General features: G+C 47.7%; 1 protein-coding gene across 2 annotated transcripts in view; it reads left to right on the top strand.

The window, feature by feature from the left end:
- Nucleotides 1–22,408, top strand: part of LOC116943338 (alpha-actinin-1-like) — a 78,063-nt gene that overhangs the window by 6,689 nt on the left and 48,966 nt on the right. Inside the window, exon 1 of one of the 2 annotated variants that reach the window (XM_032956154.2) lies at nt 7,797–7,886. The exons of the other annotated variant lie outside the window; for it this stretch is intronic. Coding sequence (XP_032812045.1) covers nt 7,812–7,886 — 75 coding nt within the window. The 5' untranslated portion in view covers nt 7,797–7,811. Of the gene's footprint in view, nt 1–7,796; nt 7,887–22,408 lie in introns of those variants that run through there. 2 annotated transcript variants of the gene reach the window in all.

The following is a 22,408-nucleotide window of genomic DNA, read 5'->3' as shown; positions in this document are numbered from 1 at the left end:
GTTCGATCTTTGTTAGAACTCGGGATGCGAAGCAGGTTGGAGCCTGGCTGGTGCTTGGGTGAGGAACTATTGGGATGTTGCAGGGTTTGTAGGCCGCGATTCCTACTGCTGTCGGTGCGGCAAGTGGATTCTTGAATCTTTGCTTTCCACCCTCGTATGTGTGCTGTTTTAACACCTTGCCTGCGTGGCTTTGCTGGCGTGTCCCCCTTTCACACCGAAGCAAGTTACCGATGAATGTGGCTCAGTTTGCTCAGTTTAATGTTGGGCAGCCGCGTTTTGTGGTTACGAGGAGCAACCAACATGAGACGTGGATTTCTAAAGCACCCAAATGCGATCACGTCTCAAGACGCTGATGTACAGTGTCGTGGTTTTTTTGTTTGTTGCTACTGACTTTTTTCACTGGAAGATTCACAGCATGGGATTGGGTGGAGTGCGGTGGGACGTGCCCAACGGACGTGATGGGTCACGGTGGTGGGGGGGCGCCGAGGAGGGAGGCAGCCTCCTTCCAGGGTCAGAGTCCAGTTTTAAGCGCAGTCCTTCCTGTGTGTAGCTTGCATCACGGTGGTTAAACTCGCATGTCATGTATGCACGTTGTATTTCTTTCGCACCGTACGTAGCCAACCGTGCTCATTGGAGGTGCGGGGGAAGGACAACAACACTAAAACACAAAAAAAGCAGTTCTAAATAAATGAGTTTTCAATAGAGATGGTGTAGACATGCATAGCCATAGTGGCTTCCTAATATCGGAAGGAAGAACATTCCAGATGGCCGTAGAAGTGCATCTGACAGCGTGCGATGCAGTGACCGTTTTTATGCAATGCCATAACAACGTCTGGACCGACCCAAGGTTGTCTAATCGCTCAAACACGCATCGAGCAGCGATCATCTCCATCACCGAGTCAATGGTGGAAATTCTACTTTTCTATGGTGGACGCCAGTCTCTCTGTAGGACAGCCACTGTTGGATTTACACAAAGCGGTACTAAGTTTAACCACCACGCAGGCCCACAGCCTCTTTAGCAAAGAGCCCTGCTGCGGAAGCCTATATATACAGTGAGGGAAAAAAGTATTTGATCCCCTGCTGATTTTGTACGTTTGCCCACTGACAAAGAAATGATCAGTCTATAATTTTAATGGTAGGTTTATTTGAACAGTGAGAGACAGAATAACAACAAAAAAGTCCAGAAAAAAGCGTGTCAAAATGTTATAAATTGATTTGAATTTTAATGAGGGAAATAAGTATTTGACCCCTCTGCAAAACATGACTTAGTACTTGGTGGCAAAACCCGTGTTGCTAATCACAGAGGTCAGACGTTTCTTGTAGTTGGCCACAAGGTTTGCACACATCTCAGGAGGGATTTTGTCCCACTCCTCTTTGCAGATCTTCTCCAAGTCATTAAGGTTTCGAGGCTGACGTTTGGCAACTCGAACCTTCAGCTCCCTCCACAGATTTTCTATGGGATTAAGGTCTGGAGACTGGCTAGGCCACTCCAGGACCTTAATGTGCTTCTAACTTGAGCCACTCCTTTGTTGCCTTGGCCGTGTGTTTTGGGTCATTGTCATGCTAGAATACCCATCCATGACCCATTTTCAATGCCCTGGTTGAGGGAAGGAGGTTCTCACCCAAGATTTGACGGTACATGGCTCCGTCCATCGTCCCTTGGATGCGGTGAAGTTGTCCTGTCCCCTTAGCAGAAAAACACCCCCAAAGCATAATGTTTCCACCTCCATGTTTGACGGTGGGGATGGTGTTCTTGGGGTCATAGGCAGCATTCCTCCTTCTCCAAATACGGCAAGTTGAGTTGATGCCAAAGAGCTCCATTTTGGTCTCATCTGACCACACCACTTTTACCCAGTTGTCCTCTGAATCATTCAGATGTTCATTGGCACACTTCAGACGGGCATGTATATGTGCTTCCTTGAGCAGGGGGACCTTGCGGGCGCTGCAGGATTTCAGTCCTTCACGGCATAGTGTGTTACCAATTGTTTTCTTGGTGACTATGGTCCCAGCTGCCTTGGGATCATTGACAAGATCCTCCCGTGTAGTTCTGGGCTGGTTCCTCACCGTTCTCATGATCATTGCAACTCCACGAGGTGAGATCTTGCATGGAGCCCCAGGCCGAGGGAGATTGACAGTTATTTTGTGTTTCTTCCATTTGCGAATAATTGCACCAACTGTTGTCACCTTCTCACCAAGCTGCTTGGTAATGGTCTTGTAGCCCATTCCAGCCTTGTGTAGGTCTACAATCTTGTCCCTGGCATCCTTGGAGAGCTCTTTGGTCTTGGCCATGGTGGAGAGTTTGGAATCTGATTAATTGATTGCTTCTGTGGACAGGTGTCTTTTATACAGGTAACAAGCTGAGATTAGGAGCACTCCCTTTAAGAGTGTGCTCCTAATCTCACCTCGTTACCTGTATAAAAGACACCTGGGAGCCAGAAATTTTTCTGGTTGAGAGGGGGTCAAATACTTATTTCCCTCATTAAAATCCAAATCAATTTATAACATTTTTGACGTGTTTTTCTGGATTTTTGTGTTGTTATTCTGTCTCTCACTGTTCAAATAAACCTACCATTAAAATTATAGACTGATAATTTCTTTGTCAGTGGGCAAACGTACAAAATCAGCAGGGGATCAAATACTTTTTTCCCCTCACTGTAAGCACAATCCAGGAACAACGCTACTTGGCTTGAGAGATTCTGACGAGACCAGTGTGCATTCCGGATGATTAGGTGATAGACACAGCGTCTGTAGCGTTGCCCGCTACACTGTCTCCTCGTGCCTGAACCACGCGACCTTTCAACGCGAGGGCCTCTCTTTTCGGCACAATTAGAATCTGCACCGACTGTGTTGGTGCAGGGCTTCATCCTGTGTTTGGGCGAAACTATTCTGTTTGGTTCAGTCGAGTGCAGCTGCAACAACAAAAATTGTTGCTTGTGCGCTCCATCACCACGCAGCAAATTTCCATCAATTCGTCATTGTTCCGCTCGTCCAGGCTTGTTGAGTATTTGATTTGTCCTGCTCTCCTCCGTATAAAGACATTTTCCCCGTACGGTATATGTGTTCGTACTTTGTCTCCTTCCAGAGTAACGAAACAAACACAACTCGACAAATTCGTTAATCACACTGTGTGTGTCCTTTAAAGGAGGAGCAAAAACATATAATAGGCAACGTTTTGGGCAAGGGACCTTTTTCATAGCATGTCCTTGCGAAGTCCGGTTGGTATTCATCGTCGGGATGCATTCCCCCACAGGCTGTGTTTTGCAGTGAAATACTCGCACGGTATCAGAATCAGAACATTTATTTACACTGGAGGAATCCGATGAGCTATAAAGCTCTTTTTCACAGATCTCCAGTGGAGCCACGAGGAGGGAGGCTTCGTGTTACACCAGTGATCAATTCCGCCTCACTGACCTTCAATTTTGCTACATTACCTCCTGCGTCGGAGAGGGGAGCCAGTGGTTCGTCCACTTTGCTGTAAAAACCCCAAGTCAACCGGAATTCGATTTCCCGGCCAGCGGCTAACATCAGCGGCGAGTGACAACTGAACCGGTCCTAGCCCCCCCCAACCCCCCTATAATTCTCCTTCGCCAACCCGCACTGACCAGCGTGGAGGAGAATGATCAAGAACCCCCATGGACCTGCACATATTGCTGTAAATCGCTGTTGTAATCATTGTCTCCTATTTCCGTCATATCACTTCCTCCACACTCCTCTCAAAAAATCACCGTCCTCTCTCGCTGTCCACCACGCAACGTCCCCAGCTGTTTAAATACAATAAATAGCCGTCTCTTTACCGTCTTCCCTTCAGTTAATTCTCGCAAATATCCTTTCCTGTTACACATTTGAGCGTACATTTTATACGTCCTTTTACATGTTGGTATTGGTTTGTTTCCAACTGTTATTCTGCACCCCCCCCCCCCCGTTATATTATACTACCTGCTATTGTATCATCCTAAATAAGTAACTTGGGCCTGTCACGGCAATATGGAATTGACTGGTTTTAGCAGAAAATTTATCAAATGTTTGCACTTTGTTGAGACTTAAATTACGGGAAGAAACGATTTTGTCTTCCTAATAAAGCAAACATCGAGTGGTGCTCATCTCCACATGTTATTCTTGAGCTGGTGCTTCAAATTCCACATTCCTATGGCAGGGGCCTTTCATATTGATACTTACATCATTGACTAAAAGGTCCGATGGCCTCGGCTAACCTCTGGCTGACGATTGAATTCGTGAATTTGCCGTCATCGCGAGCTCTCTGACGTATCATTGTTGACGCCACAGCTGTACGCACATGCACGGGTCGCGTGCAGCGTCATAAATAACAATGCACATATATGCCGTCACATTCCGCTATTGTTTTACGGCGCGACTTCTTTGTGACGGTACAAAGTGCTTCCTTGCCAGGCCAGTACTTGTGTCGCCTTCACCAAACAGATATATCGTTATTGTTCATCAATAAACATGAGTTATTAGAAACGTCGCGTGAGCTGATGGTACTCTGTGGCCCTGATAAAAGCTTTGGGGGGTGGTGGTGGGGGGGGGGGTGGCAGTCAAACATGGACCAGGGATGTTCGGAGCTCCGTGAGTCTGTGCCGTCTTGCGCTGGAATGTGCTTCCGCTTCGCAGCGTGGTGCAGAAGGCGCGGTGTTGACCTCCACCGGTTGGTGGGGGGGGGTCACCAACTGACGAATATCTCTCTTTTTTTGTGTGTATCGCCTAGCCCCCAGTCACTTCTCCAGCGACCGAGCGGGCCAGACAGCCAGCCAGCCTTGTCCGCCCGTCAGCACAACCATCACCGGGCACAAGCCTGCCCCCCCAACCCCCTCCCCAACTAGACCTTTTGGAATGCGTTCCCCTTGGAGCATTGATCGAGTGATACCATGCGTGCTATTTTTATGTGCATTGTTCGGTTTGCCACGCTGGGGTAAAGTGAGTGGGGAGGTTTTTTTTTTGAACAGCAGGAACCCAGCCGGTCGGGTGGGCATGCTCGGCGGTTTTTATGAAGCCAACAGGGACCTCTGATTAATGGGTTATTGTAATTGATACGCGGCTGTTTTTGAAAAAAAAAGTTAACTTGCCGCCTGCAAAATAAAAAGGGGGCTCAATAGAAGCTTCAAGCCCTCTCGGGCAGGCTACTTGTTTGTCATTCATAATAAAGGGTTTTGGGTTAGATCGCGTTATTTATAAATGTGTCGTAACCCTCCTCCACCCGACACGGCCAATCAGTAAAAAAAAATGTGTCACGTTTACAAAGGACAAATAAATTTTGATTTAAAGCTTTCGTGACTGCAGTAATTCATATTCTTAGCTCTTTCGGTAAAGTCACGTTGTTTCCCTTCAACGTGACTTTACCGAAAGAGCTAAGAATATAAAGGACAAATAGTTCACTACTTTAGCCCACCGGTGTGTTGAAGAGTGAATCAACATCATTTAAAATTTTGAGTACGACGTTTCGCTGGTAATTACATCCAGCTTCATCTTGTTTGTCAGCTGGAGAATGAACTCGGGACGTGGTTCACGGAGAGTTAACCTCCCCTTCCCGGCGATGAAATGAATTGACACGATTCAGGGGGTTGCGATTCTGCTCAGTGTTTGATATACTGTGTTACATTTTGCATTGTTTTGAATATGGCAGCTACCTCTAGAGGCTGCATAGGTTTTGTTTTTAATTCAGGACTGTCCTGATTGAAGAGTGTTTGAGATTTACACGTACGAACGTTGAACTTCTTTCGCGCCGTACGTAGCCAATATATTCCGATATATTTTCTTCGTTCTTATGGCGTTTGAAAGTAGAACCAGTCTACAATTGTATTTTACATTTCTTAAGTCATTCCATGGCATCCGGGGCATATGCAGTTAGTTTTGTGTGTGGGAAGTCATTTGGATATTTACTGTTAAACGCACATTCTAAATAAACCGTAGGCAGTGTTTATGTATTTTTTTGTTAGAAAACAAATCTGATAATGTTTTTTTCTTTTGTGTTGATGATCCAAAGTGAATAGCCTTAGACAATGCTGGGGAGGGGTGGGAGGCCAACAATTGAATGGTGGAGCAATTATTCGAGCAAAGGGTGTGGTGGTCTCGCAGACCTGAAAAGGTTGTGAGGCTTCAAAGATCCTATTAACGTGATCGTCACAGTCACGTGACGACCCAGGCTCTTTAGCCCTGAGCACATTCTCTTACTACCTTTATTGTTTTGCACACCTTCCAGTGCAGCCGAAGCTTAGAAGAGGCCTAGTTTTGGTGACGCTAGGAAACTCTGTTCCGATTTAAAGACAATTCAAAAGCAACTAAAAAATGGCCAAATATTTTGGCCAAGCGAATCACTGGGGAGTGGTGGCGGCACGCATTTCCTTTCGCGGTCCTTTAAGCCGATGGTTGGAAATTCGACATTCACGGGACTCGGTCTCCCTCTTGTCCGTTAGACCGCAACTCGTGGCTAGTCTCAAAATCATTCTCGTTTATCGGCCACAGAGGGGGATGGACGGTAGTTCAAGTCGACCGTTGACCGTGATTTGAACTTGCAACCAACCTGATTGGGAGGAGAGCCCAGGGCCACGGTGCATTTCTGCGGCTGAAACATACCCGCGATGCATTACGCGCATATACAGTTCCGTATATTAAGCAACGCGCCTCGCCCACTGTTTGAATGTTTTCACTTTGTGGTGCGATAAAACATGCAAATGTACAGCCCAAATCCTCGCCACGCTTTTGTGGGGTTGAAGGGTTTTGTGAGCGTGGGGAGCATAGGTGGCGAGTGCATAGAAACACAGCACAAGGATGGATTTCGCTACACTCTCCTCTGCCACCGACGATGAAAGCACAGCTCCGCTGGCACCTATGACAACTCGGTACGCGTGTGTAACCCCCCTCCCCATCATCCAAGCATTATCCAGTCTGAACTTTGCTTCGCTTTTGAGATCTTTTGAGATTGGGTGCATTCTGGAGTGATCATTCCTGGTGATCTGGCCACCGCAAAGCGGGTTAACGTGTAACACGCACACAACACACGTGCACAACGATAGGTCAGGTACTCTAATTGTAAATGTGATAGGTTTACCCGTGTGCTGAACTAGTGAATAATTAGCATGTTTTGTTTACGTGACAATTCTTACTAATTGGCTGTGTGGGGGAGGGGAGCGGGTTTAACAGCACGGTAATATTTTTGCGATCTTACCCAACAAAATAAACCCTTTATGAACGTTAGGTCAGCGGCACAGAACTGTGTTGATACTACGTATTGTACCGACCCAGTCAGGTCATTAATAACTACCAAACGTGCCCTTTCATTAAACTCCTCAAGGTCAAAGTGTGTTTGTGTGTGTGGGGGGTCCCTCTATTACTTATTCTCTGAGACAAAGGATTACCAAAAGGCTGTATAGTCTGGCCCGCTAAACATTGACACACCCAGCTTACTCGTCCTTCCATAACAAAGGCGTTCGCAACTGTGACAATGGCGATCCGAATGCCCCCCCTCCACCCCGTCTAAAACTCGTTGTTGTCCGTCCAATACCCCCACACGGTGCCCCGTGAGGAATTTGGAGGTCGTGTGTGATCCCCTGTGGGGGGTGGGGGGAGGTTGGTCGGGCGGCACCCATTGCATGATGTGCAAGCTTTTACTCAGGCACCCACCAACCCAATAACTGCTGCTGCAATGAGCAGCAGCAAACCAGCGGCAGTTAATAACAGTTGACACAGATGCGGCAGAAATTTCCAATGGTTCAATGTAGGTGCGAGTCAGTGTTTCACGACCAGTTGCGACACGGTGGGTTTATTTTATTTTACGATTGACTTCTGGTGCAGCGTGCATGGCCCCCGCACAGTGTGCTCGAGTCAAGACGCGAGACTCGTTTGTCAGCGACACTGATCCCAAGAGTAACAAGGTAAATCGCAGTACTCGTGTTCTCCGCAGCAATGCTATCGATGATCTTGTTCCACCGTAAAGAGGGCAAATATATAACGGATATATAGAATAATTCATGGTGGCCGAAATGTCACCCTATTGTATGTATGTTGAATTTCTTTCGCACCATATACACAGCCATACGTACTAATTGGAGACGCGGGGGAAGGACACCAAACTAAACACCGTTTTCTTCGGATTATAAGATGCGCTGGAAAATAAAACTCACCCCCAAAGCTTGTGGCTGGTGTGACTGAAGTTACACAATTATGGCCTTTCTCACAAACACACACACACATAGAACACCCCAACTATTGCAGTAAAATACAGGGAAGGAAAGTCTTAGGATCCATAGGATATGGTATATACGGTATAAATATATTTGCCTCTTGATGGATGCGAGTTTTTTTTATTTGTCCATGTGCACCACTGCCCAACGCAACAGCATATTACAACAATCTCTTGTCTGGAGGCCCTAAATGCGTTGGGTTGCTGTGTACGGAGATGGTGCAGTTCATCGCCACGCGTGTATTGTTTAGGGGATATTTTTCGAACGCAACCACGGTGTTAGCACTCGAGCACAATGCATGCAGCACCGTGGGAAAGCAAACGGCCCGTTGAAACGCGGCGCGTGTGCATAATGAAACATCACGGCTTTGACTTGGGCCGGTGATATCACCCCACGCATTGGCGTTGTTTGGAATTAAAGTTATGTTAAAGTTACGCCAGAGACAATTCCGGCAAAAAAACATTTTGCATTTTTCTGGCACCGAGTCTGCACTGTGATTTGGAAGAGCGTTTCACTCCCGCGTTGAAAGTTTGCGAGTTTTAAATTCTTCCTTGGGGGTGGAAGGGGGTGGGGTTGTGACTGCACATCATATCCTCCAGCGGTCTACGAAATAAGAATCACTTTGTGAAACTTGGAACGGTGGCTGTCCTTTGAGAGAAACAGCCCCCCACCTCCTGCTAGGGGACTGTGGAAATTCACCGGCTGGCTCAGAGCCGCGAGCAGCGACGGGCTGTGTGGCCATGAGCAGCGGAACGATGATTCACTGCCCCTCATTTGTGAAATTTTCACGATTTGGTGTCACAATTCCACTCCGATTAGCACGGCTGGCTACGTACGGTGCGAAATGAGTTAGACATGCCCACATTTGAGGCTCGATTTTCTCTAGATATTTTTTTTTTTACATCTAGTGGCTGCAGGGGTGACGAACACCCATTGCAAATACCTGTAAAAATCGAAAAACGCAGAGGGAAAAAAATCAACAAAGAATCGATGCATCATTCCACCCCTACTGCCCGTGCCCATTCGAGCGGGGAGGCGCTGATATCTTTACTTTCATGTCGCCCTGACGAGTTTGTCGCCGCTGCGGGGGTCCGCGGTTTGAGCGTAAGCGGTCGCCCTGGTTAATACTGCAGTGTGAATTAACCATGAAAATACTTACACACACCGTCAGCTTCACAGTGGCCATTGAAGACGTTATTAGCAAAATGCAGATAACTTTAACCATTTTAAAATTTTCCAGGAAAGGCTCACCGAGCTATGTAGCTCTTTTACAGAAGCATCCTGGCTATCACAAATGGCGGCTCAGCGAATTTGCATGTACCAGCAACATGGGCCAAATTTTCAGAATTGCTTGAAAAATGACTTACTTGGAAAACACCACAAGGCAACGTCACCCCCCCCTTCCCCCCCGACTAGGAGTCTTCACTCGACTGAAACGCAGCGTCTTTGTGACAGCCTTGTGTGGCAAGAATTACGCGGATAGCAAATGCACTAAAGTTTAGTTATTATTATGATAGAGAAAACCTGTACGCTGCGCCTTGTTGTCAGTCCAATCGTTTAGCTTCACACGTGTAATGGCCTTAATAATCCTCACCATCCACCTGGCTTGTTTCCGAATGTTTGTACGAGCTCACAGTTTCCCGGGGCCAGCAGTAAGTGTTTCGCTCTCCACCTCCATCCTTCAAATGTGTTTTTTCATAACGTTCTGGCAGCTTGGTGTTGCCAGACAAGTTCTCCGGTGCGCGAAACAATGCGGACATTGTGCGCGGCTAATGGGGTGGCTCGTGGTGAATATGAGAGAAATATTAATTAACTTTGGCTTTACATGGCCCGCAGAGACCGGCTCTATGCGCTCTACAGTAGCACACTGGAACGCCTCTCATCCGCTTTGTTGTGGGAGGGGGGGGGGGGGCTCTGGTTTGAGCTTTACGCCTGGGTCCTGTGCACAGCAGCCGTGATAAATAACAACAAAAAATTACTCCTCTTTATCGGAGCGGTTATGTGATAATTATTCGCAGAGGCTCGGATGATAGGAATGAGTTTTCTATCGCTTTTGGGATCACCCTTTTCCGTGCACAATCGCAGATAATGAGAAGACTCGATGCACGGGTAATGGGAGATTGCATGTTTTGATGATAGTGTATGGACATCAGGAAGTACGGATGACAGGCAAACACGAATATATGGCAATTGGCCAAACATCTCGGGTCCGGACCCCTTACGGTCATCCTCGCAGCGGCTTGTGGCTGGCCATCAAACAAAAACGGTTACCGCAGATGCGCTTCTGCGGCCGTCTGGGCTGCTCTTCCTTCTGGTACGGTATTAGGAAGCAACTGGAGCCCTGCAATTTTAAATCTAGATTGAAAACGTGTTTCTTTAGAATTGCTTTTTTGTGTTCGGTTTGTTGTCCTTCCCCCGCACCTCCGATGAGCACGGTGGGCTACGTACGGAAAGAAGTTTAACGTAATGTACAACGCTCACTGCTGCAGAGTCTGCTTCTGGAAACCGTGTACGTGGAGTCCCCACAATCCACGCCGTGGGGCCCATTAGCGGATGGCAAGCAGAGCGAGAGAGAGCATACCCATCGTGTGGGGGGGGGGGGGGGGGGTGTTATGTGTCTCAATATTTAATCCTGTGTTTTTTACCCAGCATGTGACCCTTGCAAAAAGCAGCTCCGTACAGTGTGCTTATTGGAATGGGGCCAAGAAAATAACAACGGTGGCTCCCGTTTATTTTTAACATTTGGCGGCGGGACTATCTTCGTCGTCTTTATCGTCCCTCCAATTCAGCGGAGATGTTCTGAAATCGCGTCATTGCTTTTATTTTGTAAGCGCGCCACCTATTTGTGCGCGTATGAGATATTTCAAGTAACCGCTGCTTTTGCACACAAGTGCAAAAATTGTCGGCTTTGAATGGTGCCCAAAAGTTAATTATCGTAATAATGACAGATTACAGTCCTTTGTCAATCTGTGGCTGGTTGCAGACCCCTCCTGCCCCCCTCCCACCCCCCACCCATGTTGTATCAGTCGTGAGGATTGTTTGACCATACTTCACCACGCTGGCCAGGGCCGGGTTGGTGAAGGGTTTGGTGAGTTAGTCACGTGGCACATTTTTTATTAATCGTTTCTGTCGGGTGGAGGAGGATTTATGGCACATTTTCTACACGACCTCACCGAAATGAAAAACTTATGAATGTTACGTTGAACTTCTTTCGCACCGTACGCAGCCAACCGTGCTAATCGGAGGTGCAGGGGAGAGGGGGCAAGGACCATAATCGGAGGTGTGGGGGAATTGAGGGCAGGAAGGCGCGAGAGTTGTGTCGAGTCGCACGCTCGCGACACGCTCGCCGGTTACGCGCACGCTAGGATCGACCGCGATTTTTTAACATGCAATTTTACGCGCCAGTGTTGCGTGTGGGCTCGTGGAGCGAACGTAAACTTTACAAGCACAAGGACGCGAGCCAAATAAACCACAGCACCAACCAGATGAGATGGTAAAATCAATGCAAAAGCTGAACAACAACAAAAAAAACCCCAAAGATTATTCTTGGATTGAATCGCAACCCTGAACCGTGGTGAGTTATGAAATCACTGTGGCGATGAATCATTAAGATGCCTGCGGGCTTGCATCATGCACCTTCTGGAGCGGATCACAGTCCCATGGTTTTTTACTCCCCCGTAAGATTCCACAGACAGATGCTAAACTTTGCATTTCATAATGTCCTGACCTGTGTGTACACGCACAGCCCTTTCGTCAGCGCGCTGCTGGGCTCGTCAATTAGTTAGTCAATTTCGTCCATGAAGCAACTTAGTCCACTTACTGTTGCAGCTTTTCAGCTTTTGCATGGTCGACAAGTGGACGATTTGAGTGAATCACCTCGAGTGGAATTAAACTCGAGGTGTCTTCTGCAACCAGCCGTAGGTCTCCAAGGACCACTTTGATAGTGTATCTCATCATTTGGCTTCAGGTCATCATCTCCTTGGTAGCTGTCGTGGTTAATGATTATTATTGTACCTAGAATTCCTTCAGGATTTAGCCTTCCAGACGGGCTTACACGGCTGGCCCAAGTGGCCCGTTGCTTCGCTGTCACTTTGGGTCACTGCTGCGATATATATAAAAAAAATGCTGAAACTGTGAGCTCTCGTTCCTTTTTACAACCAAAGTCTGCCCAGCCGGCCTGGCACGTGGTTCGGAAGGCACAAGGTCGTTTTTTTTTGCCACTGCAGAAGCCCGAGCCGTGCCGCTGATGTCGCGCGCTATGAACGAATGGAGACACGTGCAGGTGACGCCGCGTCCTCATGACCGCACTGACCAAAATCGCAAGCAGTGATGCGTCAGTAGCCCCCGCATGCATCCTGACCCTGCCTCGGCCCCGGGCTACATTCGCCTGTCTTGTTACATATATACCGACGTACGTATGTTGAACTTCTTTCGCACCGTACGTAGCCAACCGTGCTAATCGGAGGTGCGATTATCACGGTTGGCTAATTGTGACGCCAACCTAAACTGTCTTGGCACGTTAAATAGTCGGGAGAAAAACCCTCCTATGCCGTGAGACCACCTTTCCTGGCTCGGCTCAGATGTGTAACTTCTTTTGCGTTGCACATAGCCAACCGTTCTAATTGGAGGTGTGTGACCGCTGCTATACACGTGGCTTTGAAACTATATTCTCTTTGGTAAATTAAATGTTGTAAGTGTTTTGTTGAGCTAATTATTGAATTGGAGTTAAAATATAAAAGAAACAGGTAGAGTTCTGAAGAGACGTAAAAACAATTCGGGGCTATAAACTGACAATGCCAGCTCGATTGAAAAATATCGCGCCCAAATTTTTTTTTAACAGGTTTACACATTGATATTTTTTTTTTACCACACAGCACTGTATAGTTGGGGGTGAAGTGCCAAAAAAAATTCCTTGCATAATATCCAACACCCCCCCCCCCCCGCCGTAACCTTTGCATATTTAAATTCACCCAAGGGAGGTTGAAAGGGCCCGGAAATTCCACAGCCCCACAGCCTCCGTTGTGTAAACAATGGAAAACCCTCGGCGGCCGCTGACACTGGGGAGGGCGCAACCTTGTACGCGCATCAAGTGGCGTTTTTCAAGAACATTACCGGGGTGTGCGTCTTCCTTCTCCGCACCGAACGAGGGTTCTGTGTCACTGTGAAGGTTACGCGTTCCACATTGAAACCACCCGTGTCGGGTTCCACGTTTGGGTTCCCCCAGGCCGTTGCTCGGTGGACAGCGCTGTCGCGGTAAACATGCATCGGGGCCTGTTGGGCCAACGCTGGCACGTGGTTTCAAACTATTGGAGCAACGTTGAGCCGACATTCAATGTTTTTACTGGCTTCTTGTTCTTTTCTAAAGGAAAAACTATACCGAGTCCGAAGACTGATTTTGGGGAGGTCCTGCATGAGGATGTCTGGACACTCCCAGTTACATCATATGGCTTGTATCAAGGGGAGGAAACCGGAGAGAAACCAGAGAACTCGGAGGAAACCCATGGAGAACAGCGGGAGAACATACACACTTCACACGGAAAGGTGCCCAGGTCAGGGATCGAACCCAGGGTTTCCTTCTGTGAGGCATAAGTGTTAAGCACTACGCCACCCTGGCACCCAACGATGATGATTATATCAAAGCGAACTTGGTAATGATGACGATGTTGGTTAAGCAGGGTTGAGCCTGGTTAGTGCCTGAATGGGATGATCACCATAGGGGCTTGCCAGGCGTTTGTAGGCATGGGCCTTGCAAGGTGACTGGGAGATTGATGTGGTGAGTGTTGCCCCCTTGTACGTGTGTGCGATGGGATTTCTCCGGGTTCTCCGGTTTCCTCGCACATGAAGCCAAACTCACATTAATGGAATGGGCAAAACATCCCAATTGTGGCAGGCCCGTCAGTGAAGATGTCAATGCATAGCACAGCAACAACGTATGACCATCCCGAGGAAATCCCTTAAGTTTATTATTCGGAAATAATTGAGTGACATTCTGCAAATGCAATGCTGTGGTCTGTCATATAAATTGGGCTGTACCTAATCTCCCCTCCTCACCATTCACGAGTTCTCACGATTCCAGGTCGTGCTTCGAATCAGGAATCGTTGCAGTGAATGTTCGTGAGCGGCACCTCGTGGCTGGAGCTGAACCCAACGATCGTACCACATACACAATTTTTTTTTAAAATCCACGAATCGATCCATTTTGTGTTACACTTACAATTTTAAATCCTCAGATGTCACTGTAGTGGGTTGACCCCTAAGTGGCTTTCTGTTGGATGATTCACTCCTGCCATAGGATTATGTAATTTCCACCACTGCTCTGGTTTTCCAAAGGATCATCCTTTTTTTTAACAAGGCAGCAGCTTTCCTGTGAACGTCTTTAAGTCTTCCCGGCACATTCAAAGTCCTGGATTCCATCAGTTGCGTAATAACAAGCCACTCAAGACGACACATTCACATGTAGTTCTCCTGTACTCTAGTAACCGGAGAGATATTCTTCTTCCCGTGACATGTCCTGGACTCTTTTTTTTGTACTTCACAGTGGACAAACCCAAGGGCTAAGAGAGCTGTAAATTATCTTGGGAGTTGTCCAATCCTGTCATTGCCACCGTCATCATCACGATCCATGGGCAGATAGCCCGTAGGTGTCCTCTGCACACTTTGTCATCCCGTGGCACCAATCTCTTGTGATGTCCTCGTCAAGCCATTCTCTGTTTGGTGTTCCTCTCTGTCCAGTTCCTTCCATTTCCCCCCCCCCCCCCCCCCGAACAACACGTCTTTAATTTTCCTGTTGTCCGTCCTTCAAATGTGTCCAGTCTAATCCTGTTACTGTGCACCAACATACGAGCCTGGTCTTTGTTGATCCAGTTTGTCGTAAAAAAAAAATCACCCTGATTGATTAACTTGAAAAACCAGTTATTAATCTCAGTGTGGTAGCACAGCCGCATACAGTGGAAGGAAATAAGGGTGTCTGGTACAGGAGAGGGCTGTTGGGAGCGTTGTGGTGCCACGCACTCCACGAATGTATGAGCCCGGCCACCCGAGTTCAACTCCAGGCCACGGGCTAACATCAGTGGCGACTGATGGCGGAATTGGGTGTGACAATTACCAAAACTGACACGTCATGAAAGGGCATTCATTCACGAGTGGATTAACAAAAACAACTGTGCAGTATATTATCCCTTAGACGGGGGTGCAAAGTTCAGGTTGAGTGTGATCAGGGGCGGAGCCAGGATTTCAGGCCGGGGTGACATTCAACAAATGTTAAATTCAAGAATGATTAGAGAGTCAGGCTGTTGAACTAGACGCCATCGGTTGGCGACACACTCTGACAATGCAGTTGCACGGAGTCCGCCAGACCGAGTGTCGTACACTTCTACGCAGAATGTCACCCCTGTCACCCCACCCTGGCTCCGCCCCTGAGTGTGATGAGGTTGATCGTACTGCAGTGGAGTTCTATGGTCATCTTTTATATTTAGATTTGCGGTGGTTTCTCGGTCCCTTTTTAAATTTGCCATAGAGTCCACTGGTGTAGTTCATGTCGGGTCGTATGGTAGTGGAGTCCAGATGCATTGTTCACTGGAATCGGCGGTTATGTTATTTTTTAATTCTGACTTTTTATCAGACCAGGTCTCACTGGATCCACTTGGCCTGTCATCCGTCGGGGGTCAGTAATAGGAATACAGTACCACTTTGTTGGAAGCTCATTGGCTGTTCATCATGTGGATGGACTGGCCCCAGTTTTAGGAATGAGGAATCTCCACCACTGGCCTAGAGCCACGATTGGAGACCGGTTCCCTGCCACATCACTCGTATGAGCCGGGGCACACTTTCGTTCGTTCATTCGTTCCTTTCTCAGTCCGCTTGTACTGGTGAGGGTCGCAGTGGCAGCGTGTTGAGTAGTGGGGGTCCAGACCTCCCTTTCCCTGGCGACAGACTCAAACTCTACATTACTACACATTACTACACTACACTATACACTATTACACTACACTATGCACTACTACACTACTACAATTTACACTACTATACACTACTATACACTACTATACACTACACTATTTTACACTACTTTACACTACTACACTATGCACTACACACTACTATACACTACTACACTAATACACTACACACTAACTATACACTACTACACTGCACACTATACACTACTAAGCTGTACACTACCATACACTACTACACTATACACGACTACACACTACTATACACAGACTCCAGCTCTTCCTTGAGAATTCCCAGGCGTTCCCAGGCCAGCCGAGCGACATCGTCCCGCCAGCAGCGTGTCCAAGGCCGGCCCCGGGGTCTTTGCCAAGTGGGCATACTTGGACTTTAAAAATTTTGTTCGCACTTTTTACATTCCTCATTTTCCATGCAACTGGTGATAATCTGTCCCAGTGTTCTTCATTCATTGCAATGCCCGTGGGCTACTCCTGGCCCCTGGTGGCCTTCAGTGCAGCTCCGGACATGCGGCCTCCGACAAATGTGAAACACCGCCCATCATCGCGCTGTCAAAGCCAAATAGTTTCAAATGTGTGGCTTGGCACTCACATCGATGTTTTATTGGCAAAGTGGCCCCCCGCTAGACATCACCGCTCTCCCACGTCTTAATTGTGTTTATAACGTATGTACGTATGTATGTTGAACTTTCTTCGCACCGTACGTAGCCAACCGTGCTGGTACAATACAGTGCACGGTATCATCAAACCAAAGTTGCGAAAGCAGTCGCGCTGAGCAAACGTAGGAGGGCAAATGCGTTCATGGGTGTGCGCAATATTCTTCTCTTTAAAAAAAACAGAAGTTCATCGCAATGTTATAAAAAAATATATAGTGTATGAATAAGCAAAGTCCTGCACTAACCGGGTGCAGCCGGCATTGACACACACGGATCATCACACGCTACGGGGTCACTGGTAACAATAGAAGTGTCAAAATAATAAAAAAAAATCCCACAGAGGAAATATGCGTGCCTGTGGTGTTGCATAAAGACGAGTGGAGAATGCGTAACGCCAGTCGATGCAGCCTTTCGTCGTCCTTCGAGTCCGAAGATGACACTTGCCGATGACGGTATCGTGTCGTGCGTGAGCGACTGTGGCCATGTAGACGCCACAGTGGCGAGATGTTAACTACCTCGCCTGGTATACATGAGGTCGTGGATTCGATCCCGACCCTGACGCCTGGTTATTTGGAATTTGCGTGCTCTCCCTGTGGTCGCGTGGATTTTTCTCCGGATCCTCCAGTTTTTCCCTCCACATTTAGACTCGACATGTGTTAAGAGTATTTGGCTGCTACAAATCTCCGCATGATAAGCCACTTCGTTGAGCTATCATTTGTGGCCAAGTCGCTTCTAAAAAAGAGGTATGTAGGCTCAAGTAGGCCTTAGCTGGTAAAATAAAAAAAATAGTTGACTTTTTGAATAGTTTATTTTAGAACAATACCACGTCGGTTGCACCCGTCGCTTGATGTTTCAAGGAATGTGTTTGGCTGCCCGTGGAGACTTAAACATTTTTTTCACCGAGTTGCAGCATCTCGTGCGCTGGGTAAACCAGTCGCGTTTGGGCAGAATGTGCAGTGGCGAGCTCGAGTTGCCACACGTATACGTCACGGGAAGAACGCGAATATCTGACATTACTGGAAGAGCGGGGAGAACTTGTAAATGTGTTCTCTTGAAGACTGTATTATCATCACATCTACGCAAGTGACAAAAGCTGGGACTTGTTATGTCACGGGAAGATTGACAGATTTTGCGGAATAGCCACCACGACAAGAGGACGATCCTGGGAAAACCAGGACAGAGGTGGTGATCCGAGTTGTAACGCTATGCATCGGCAATTCATTGGACCAAACTGAAGTAATGACCGAATGAAGGCAAAGAGCGGGGAAAACGCAGAGGATTGATCAAAGGAGAGCTGGAGTCTCAAACTCTGGGAGCGCCGTAGTTTGTAAACCAGTGATGATTCAGCTCCCCCCACACCCCCCCCACTTAACCTCTCCCGCACCGCAGGGATTCGATGAATTGTCACGATTAGGATTCGTGATTCTATCTAAGAATTAATCGTTTTTTGGCCGTATTTTTAACCACCCGCAGTTTGTACGGTTTCGCGTTCTTTTCCGTTGCCTTTTTACAGTTTTGTTTACCCCCATTTAGCCTTCATGCAACGTTGGTCTTATCATTTGAATAAACCGTAATAATAATCCACTCTTACGCGTACAGCTCGAAGCCAATTATCGAGTACGAAATGCAAAGTATGCCCCAAAGTCATTCAACCGCCCTCTGGCCGATGTGCCCAGGCCATTTTCGGACATAAACCAAAGCTTTAGGTGCTGACAGTGGTTCTGGTCTCTTGAGTGAATCTGATGATTCTGGTGTGGTCCTAGCAACCTTGCAATCCAGCAATGGGTGCAGTGGGCTTGCACAGTGACTGCTGATTAGCAACTGTGCTAAGCGGTTCTTGTCGGTACCACCAGAAGTGGAATAACTTCAGCGGTTACAATTTCTTCATGCGGCCAATAAACAGTCAATTACGTAATGACCATTTGAAATGAACAGGGTTACCAAAGTAATTCCCTCGTATCAGCCACACAAATACATGGGTACTGCTACATTTTCGCTGCCTAAGGTGGTACCAATATCCTCTCTGGCCCCATGGATTGCTGGCTGTGTTTTCGGATTCTACCGCATGTTGTTTCGGGTCCACATGCAGAGGCGTTCCTTCCGTTCTTGCTGCCAGTTCCTGAAGAAGCTCCTCCACACACAGTCGAGTGAAACGTCGGACGTCACGATGGACCGACCCGCGGCATGAGCCAAAAAACACATAGGGGGGAGAGAGAGAGAGAGAGTGCGGTTCGGCACGACCGTGAAAATTTCACGCGGCCGAAATTCCGAGCCCTTTTGCAAAACCCTCCCACGTGTAACGCACGGAGGTGCACGAGGGATCTCGCTTGTGGGTGTGTGCTCCTCCACCGAGCAAGGAACGCATTAGGCACGCACCTGTTTTCTATCACAAGCATGCGTGAGCACGCTGGCTAGCTTTCGGCCAGTCAAATTCTCTGAGATTGCAGGGATGCCATCAAATGGCTCAGTTGAATTTACGTAGCAAATCATTGCCCCCCTCCCCCGCCCCCCCTACTGCGACCACTTGACAGGGGACCATCCTGAAAAAGTCTCCTGAGACTCGGCGAGCGAAGGCCCTCGTGGATAAACAAAGCTTAGTCAAGCTTGTTTTGGCGTTGTGGTGGCGAGATGTTAACTACCTTGCCTGGTATAAGGAGGTCGTGGGTCACGATCCCAACCCTGGTGCCTGCGGCTGTATATTTTGGAGTTTGCATGTTCTCTCTTCCCATGGCCGTGTGGTGTTCTCCTGGTCCTCCGGTTTTTCCCTCCACATTTAGAATTGACATGCATTTAGAGTATTTGGCTGTGATAAATTTTGCACCTGATAAGCCACTTCGTTGGGCTGTCATTTGTGGCGAGGTCGCTTCTGAAAAAAGAGCTACACAGCTCAGTGAACCTTACCCGGTAAAATAAAAAAAAAGTTTAGTTTAATAGTTTCCTCATGATAACTGTGAAGAGTTCTTCTCGGCACAGTGGCCACGGGCGTGCTCGTGGCGTTCGCGAACGGCGGAGTGCGTGTGCCATCGCGATGCTTGCGCGATGATCATGTTGTAGTGCAGCTTGCCTTTTCCGTGCTTTTATTCGCGGAAATAATTCCGGGTATCTACGCGGCAATCGGCAGAAGATGGCAGTTAATCGGATGACGTTGCCACCACCTCTGGGATAACTCCTCGTATCGGCAGGCTTTGATAATATGACCAATTTGGTGCTTTCACGAAACCAACTGCAGAAAACCACAGATAATAGGATGTTTTTTTTCTCATTTTGTGGGTGGCTCCCTTCATCCACAGACACGTGTGGTACATACGAAGTTTCGATGGCACTTTGGGAATACAGCAGTGTACTCTCAAATGTCTGGACAAGGCGCGAATAATTGGCATAATGAATGCGTGGATAATAGGTTTCTCGATAATGGGAGCTGCGGGTAAAAGGGGAGCGTATAATTGGTTGACGTTGTATATGATGTTGCACTAAAGTGGAATTAACAGTAACAGCGAGCACAGGGGCAAGTAAGCTCCCCTTAAGCTGACTTACGGAGCCGCCCTGTCTCCGCATGATCTCAGTAATGCCTTTGGCTCTGCCTCACGGATTCCAGCAAACACTGGGGGTGAAAATGTCGCACGTGTTCCACAGTGGAGAAGGAGCCGTAAATACTTCATATCGTTCGTTCACAGTGGCTTTGGGAATTGCAGAAAAATGTTGCGATGGTATAGCCCAGAAAACCCCCCCCCCCGATATAAATCACTCACCCGGCTCCGTTATTGATGCTGCCCTATTACGTAAATATGTAGCTTGTTGTAAGCTGACGTTTCAGGCAATGGCCCTTCTTCAGAGCAGCGAGTGCGTAAAGATGGAATAACTTGTACTGCCGCGTAGGTTTTTATGGTGGTGCTGCTTTAGTGCGTTCCGAAGTGTGTTGGCAGTGTACCGCATATTGTGTACCATGTGCAGTGTACCGCGTTCTGCGTACCGCGTTCTGCGTACCGCTCGCTGCGTACCGTATTCTGTGTACCGCGTGCTGTTCAGCACGATGTCCGACGTTTCTGCTCGCCGTGCTGGCGACTATTAAGCCGAAATGTCACCTGGACACACACCGGAGAGCTGAGTAGCTTACGCTTGAAGACCACACGAGGAGTTTAGTGGCCTTCTTGGAAGTGCTGGGGGAATGATTTGACACTGACGGTTTTGAGTTTTTGTTTTAACATACGAACGCGTTGAGCGTTTTTTTTTTTGCGCCCGTGCGCCACTGCCAACGCAGCAGCGGCAGCATCACCAAATAACCTGTTTACATATGAACAGTTTTCGACTGCATCCAAAAGTTAAAAAGGGGAAATAAACTCGCAAACGAAAAAATATTCGGCCACTGGAAGCAGGTAGTGGAATGGCCTCGTCGGGAGGTTAACCGATAACATCTGTGCTTGATTGGGGTATCAGTTGAGCACCATGTACCGTGCTTGTTCTGACACTGATGCTCAGCGCAATGATGATGGTTTGCATTGCTCATGGTGGTTCGACCTCTGCAAAAATGCAACATTTTGCCAGGGGTCGAACACTTGTGGCTCAGGCGCCCCTGTGGTGTGAAGCTGTTTGCCCCCCCCCCCCCCCACGGCTCGTTGTTTTGGATAAAGTGGCGTTCAAAGTCAAAAAGCGCTCTGGTGATGAGGGCTTTGGAAGTTTAACGCCAAATCATTGAAATTCCTTCCCAGAAAAAGCCCCTCGCGACCCCGCTTTGGCAGGCACCCGTATTCACATTTTCTCACCGGTGTACGGCAGGGAATCGCATTCGTTGCAGGCGGTGCAAGTTCACAGAGGTGTCACGGTGGTGAAATGTTAATTACCTTGCCTGGTGTACAAGAGGTCGTGAGTTCGTTCCCGGCCCTGACGCCTGTGAATTTGTCCTCTCTCCCCGTGGTCGCGTAGAGTTTTCTCCGAGGCCCTCCACTTTTTTTCCCTCCACATTTAGAATCAAGATCCGTTTAGAGTGTTTGGCTGCTGTACATTTCCACGTAAGCCACGTCGTTGAGCTATCATTTGTGTCCAGGTTTCTGCTGAAAAAGAGCTATACAGTTAAGTGGGCCTTACCTGGTTAAAAAAGCAAAAAAATGGTTTAACAGTTTAAATAGGAAAAATAACAACAATAGTAAATTTTGATTTAAAGCTTTCGTAACTGCAGTAATTCATATTCTTAGCTCTTTCGGTAAAGTCACGTTGAAGGGAAACAATAAAATAATAATATATATAAAAATAAAAATTATCACGACGTTTCGACCATGACGCAAACGGTCATCATCAGGTGTGGCGGTCCGCATTTATTTATTTCACGAACGGTGCTTTTATTTATTTAATTTAAAAACCGTGACTTTACCGAAAGAGCTAAGAATATGAACGACAATAGTGCTTTAAATGTGTAACACGTCGCACAGTGTTCGCTTGCGCTCGAAGCGAGAGAACGACTCGGAGGCACGAGGGGGGGCCACAGATGAGGCAAGCAGCCAGGCGATGGGCCGACCCCACCGACAATTTCCCGAGCTCCACGGCAAATCTCTATATCAACGGTGTTGTCGTCCGACCGACGAGTGAGGAAACA

The sequence above is a fragment of the Petromyzon marinus genome, chromosome 17 (assembly GCF_048934315.1).
Source record: "Petromyzon marinus isolate PM22_M1 ecotype Great Lakes invasive population chromosome 17, UKy_Petmar_22M1.pri1.0, whole genome shotgun sequence".
Classification (NCBI taxonomy): Eukaryota; Metazoa; Chordata; class Hyperoartia; order Petromyzontiformes; family Petromyzontidae; genus Petromyzon; species Petromyzon marinus.
The sequence above is the reverse complement of the archived record's forward strand: the minus strand, read 5'-3'. Positions and strand labels throughout refer to the sequence as shown.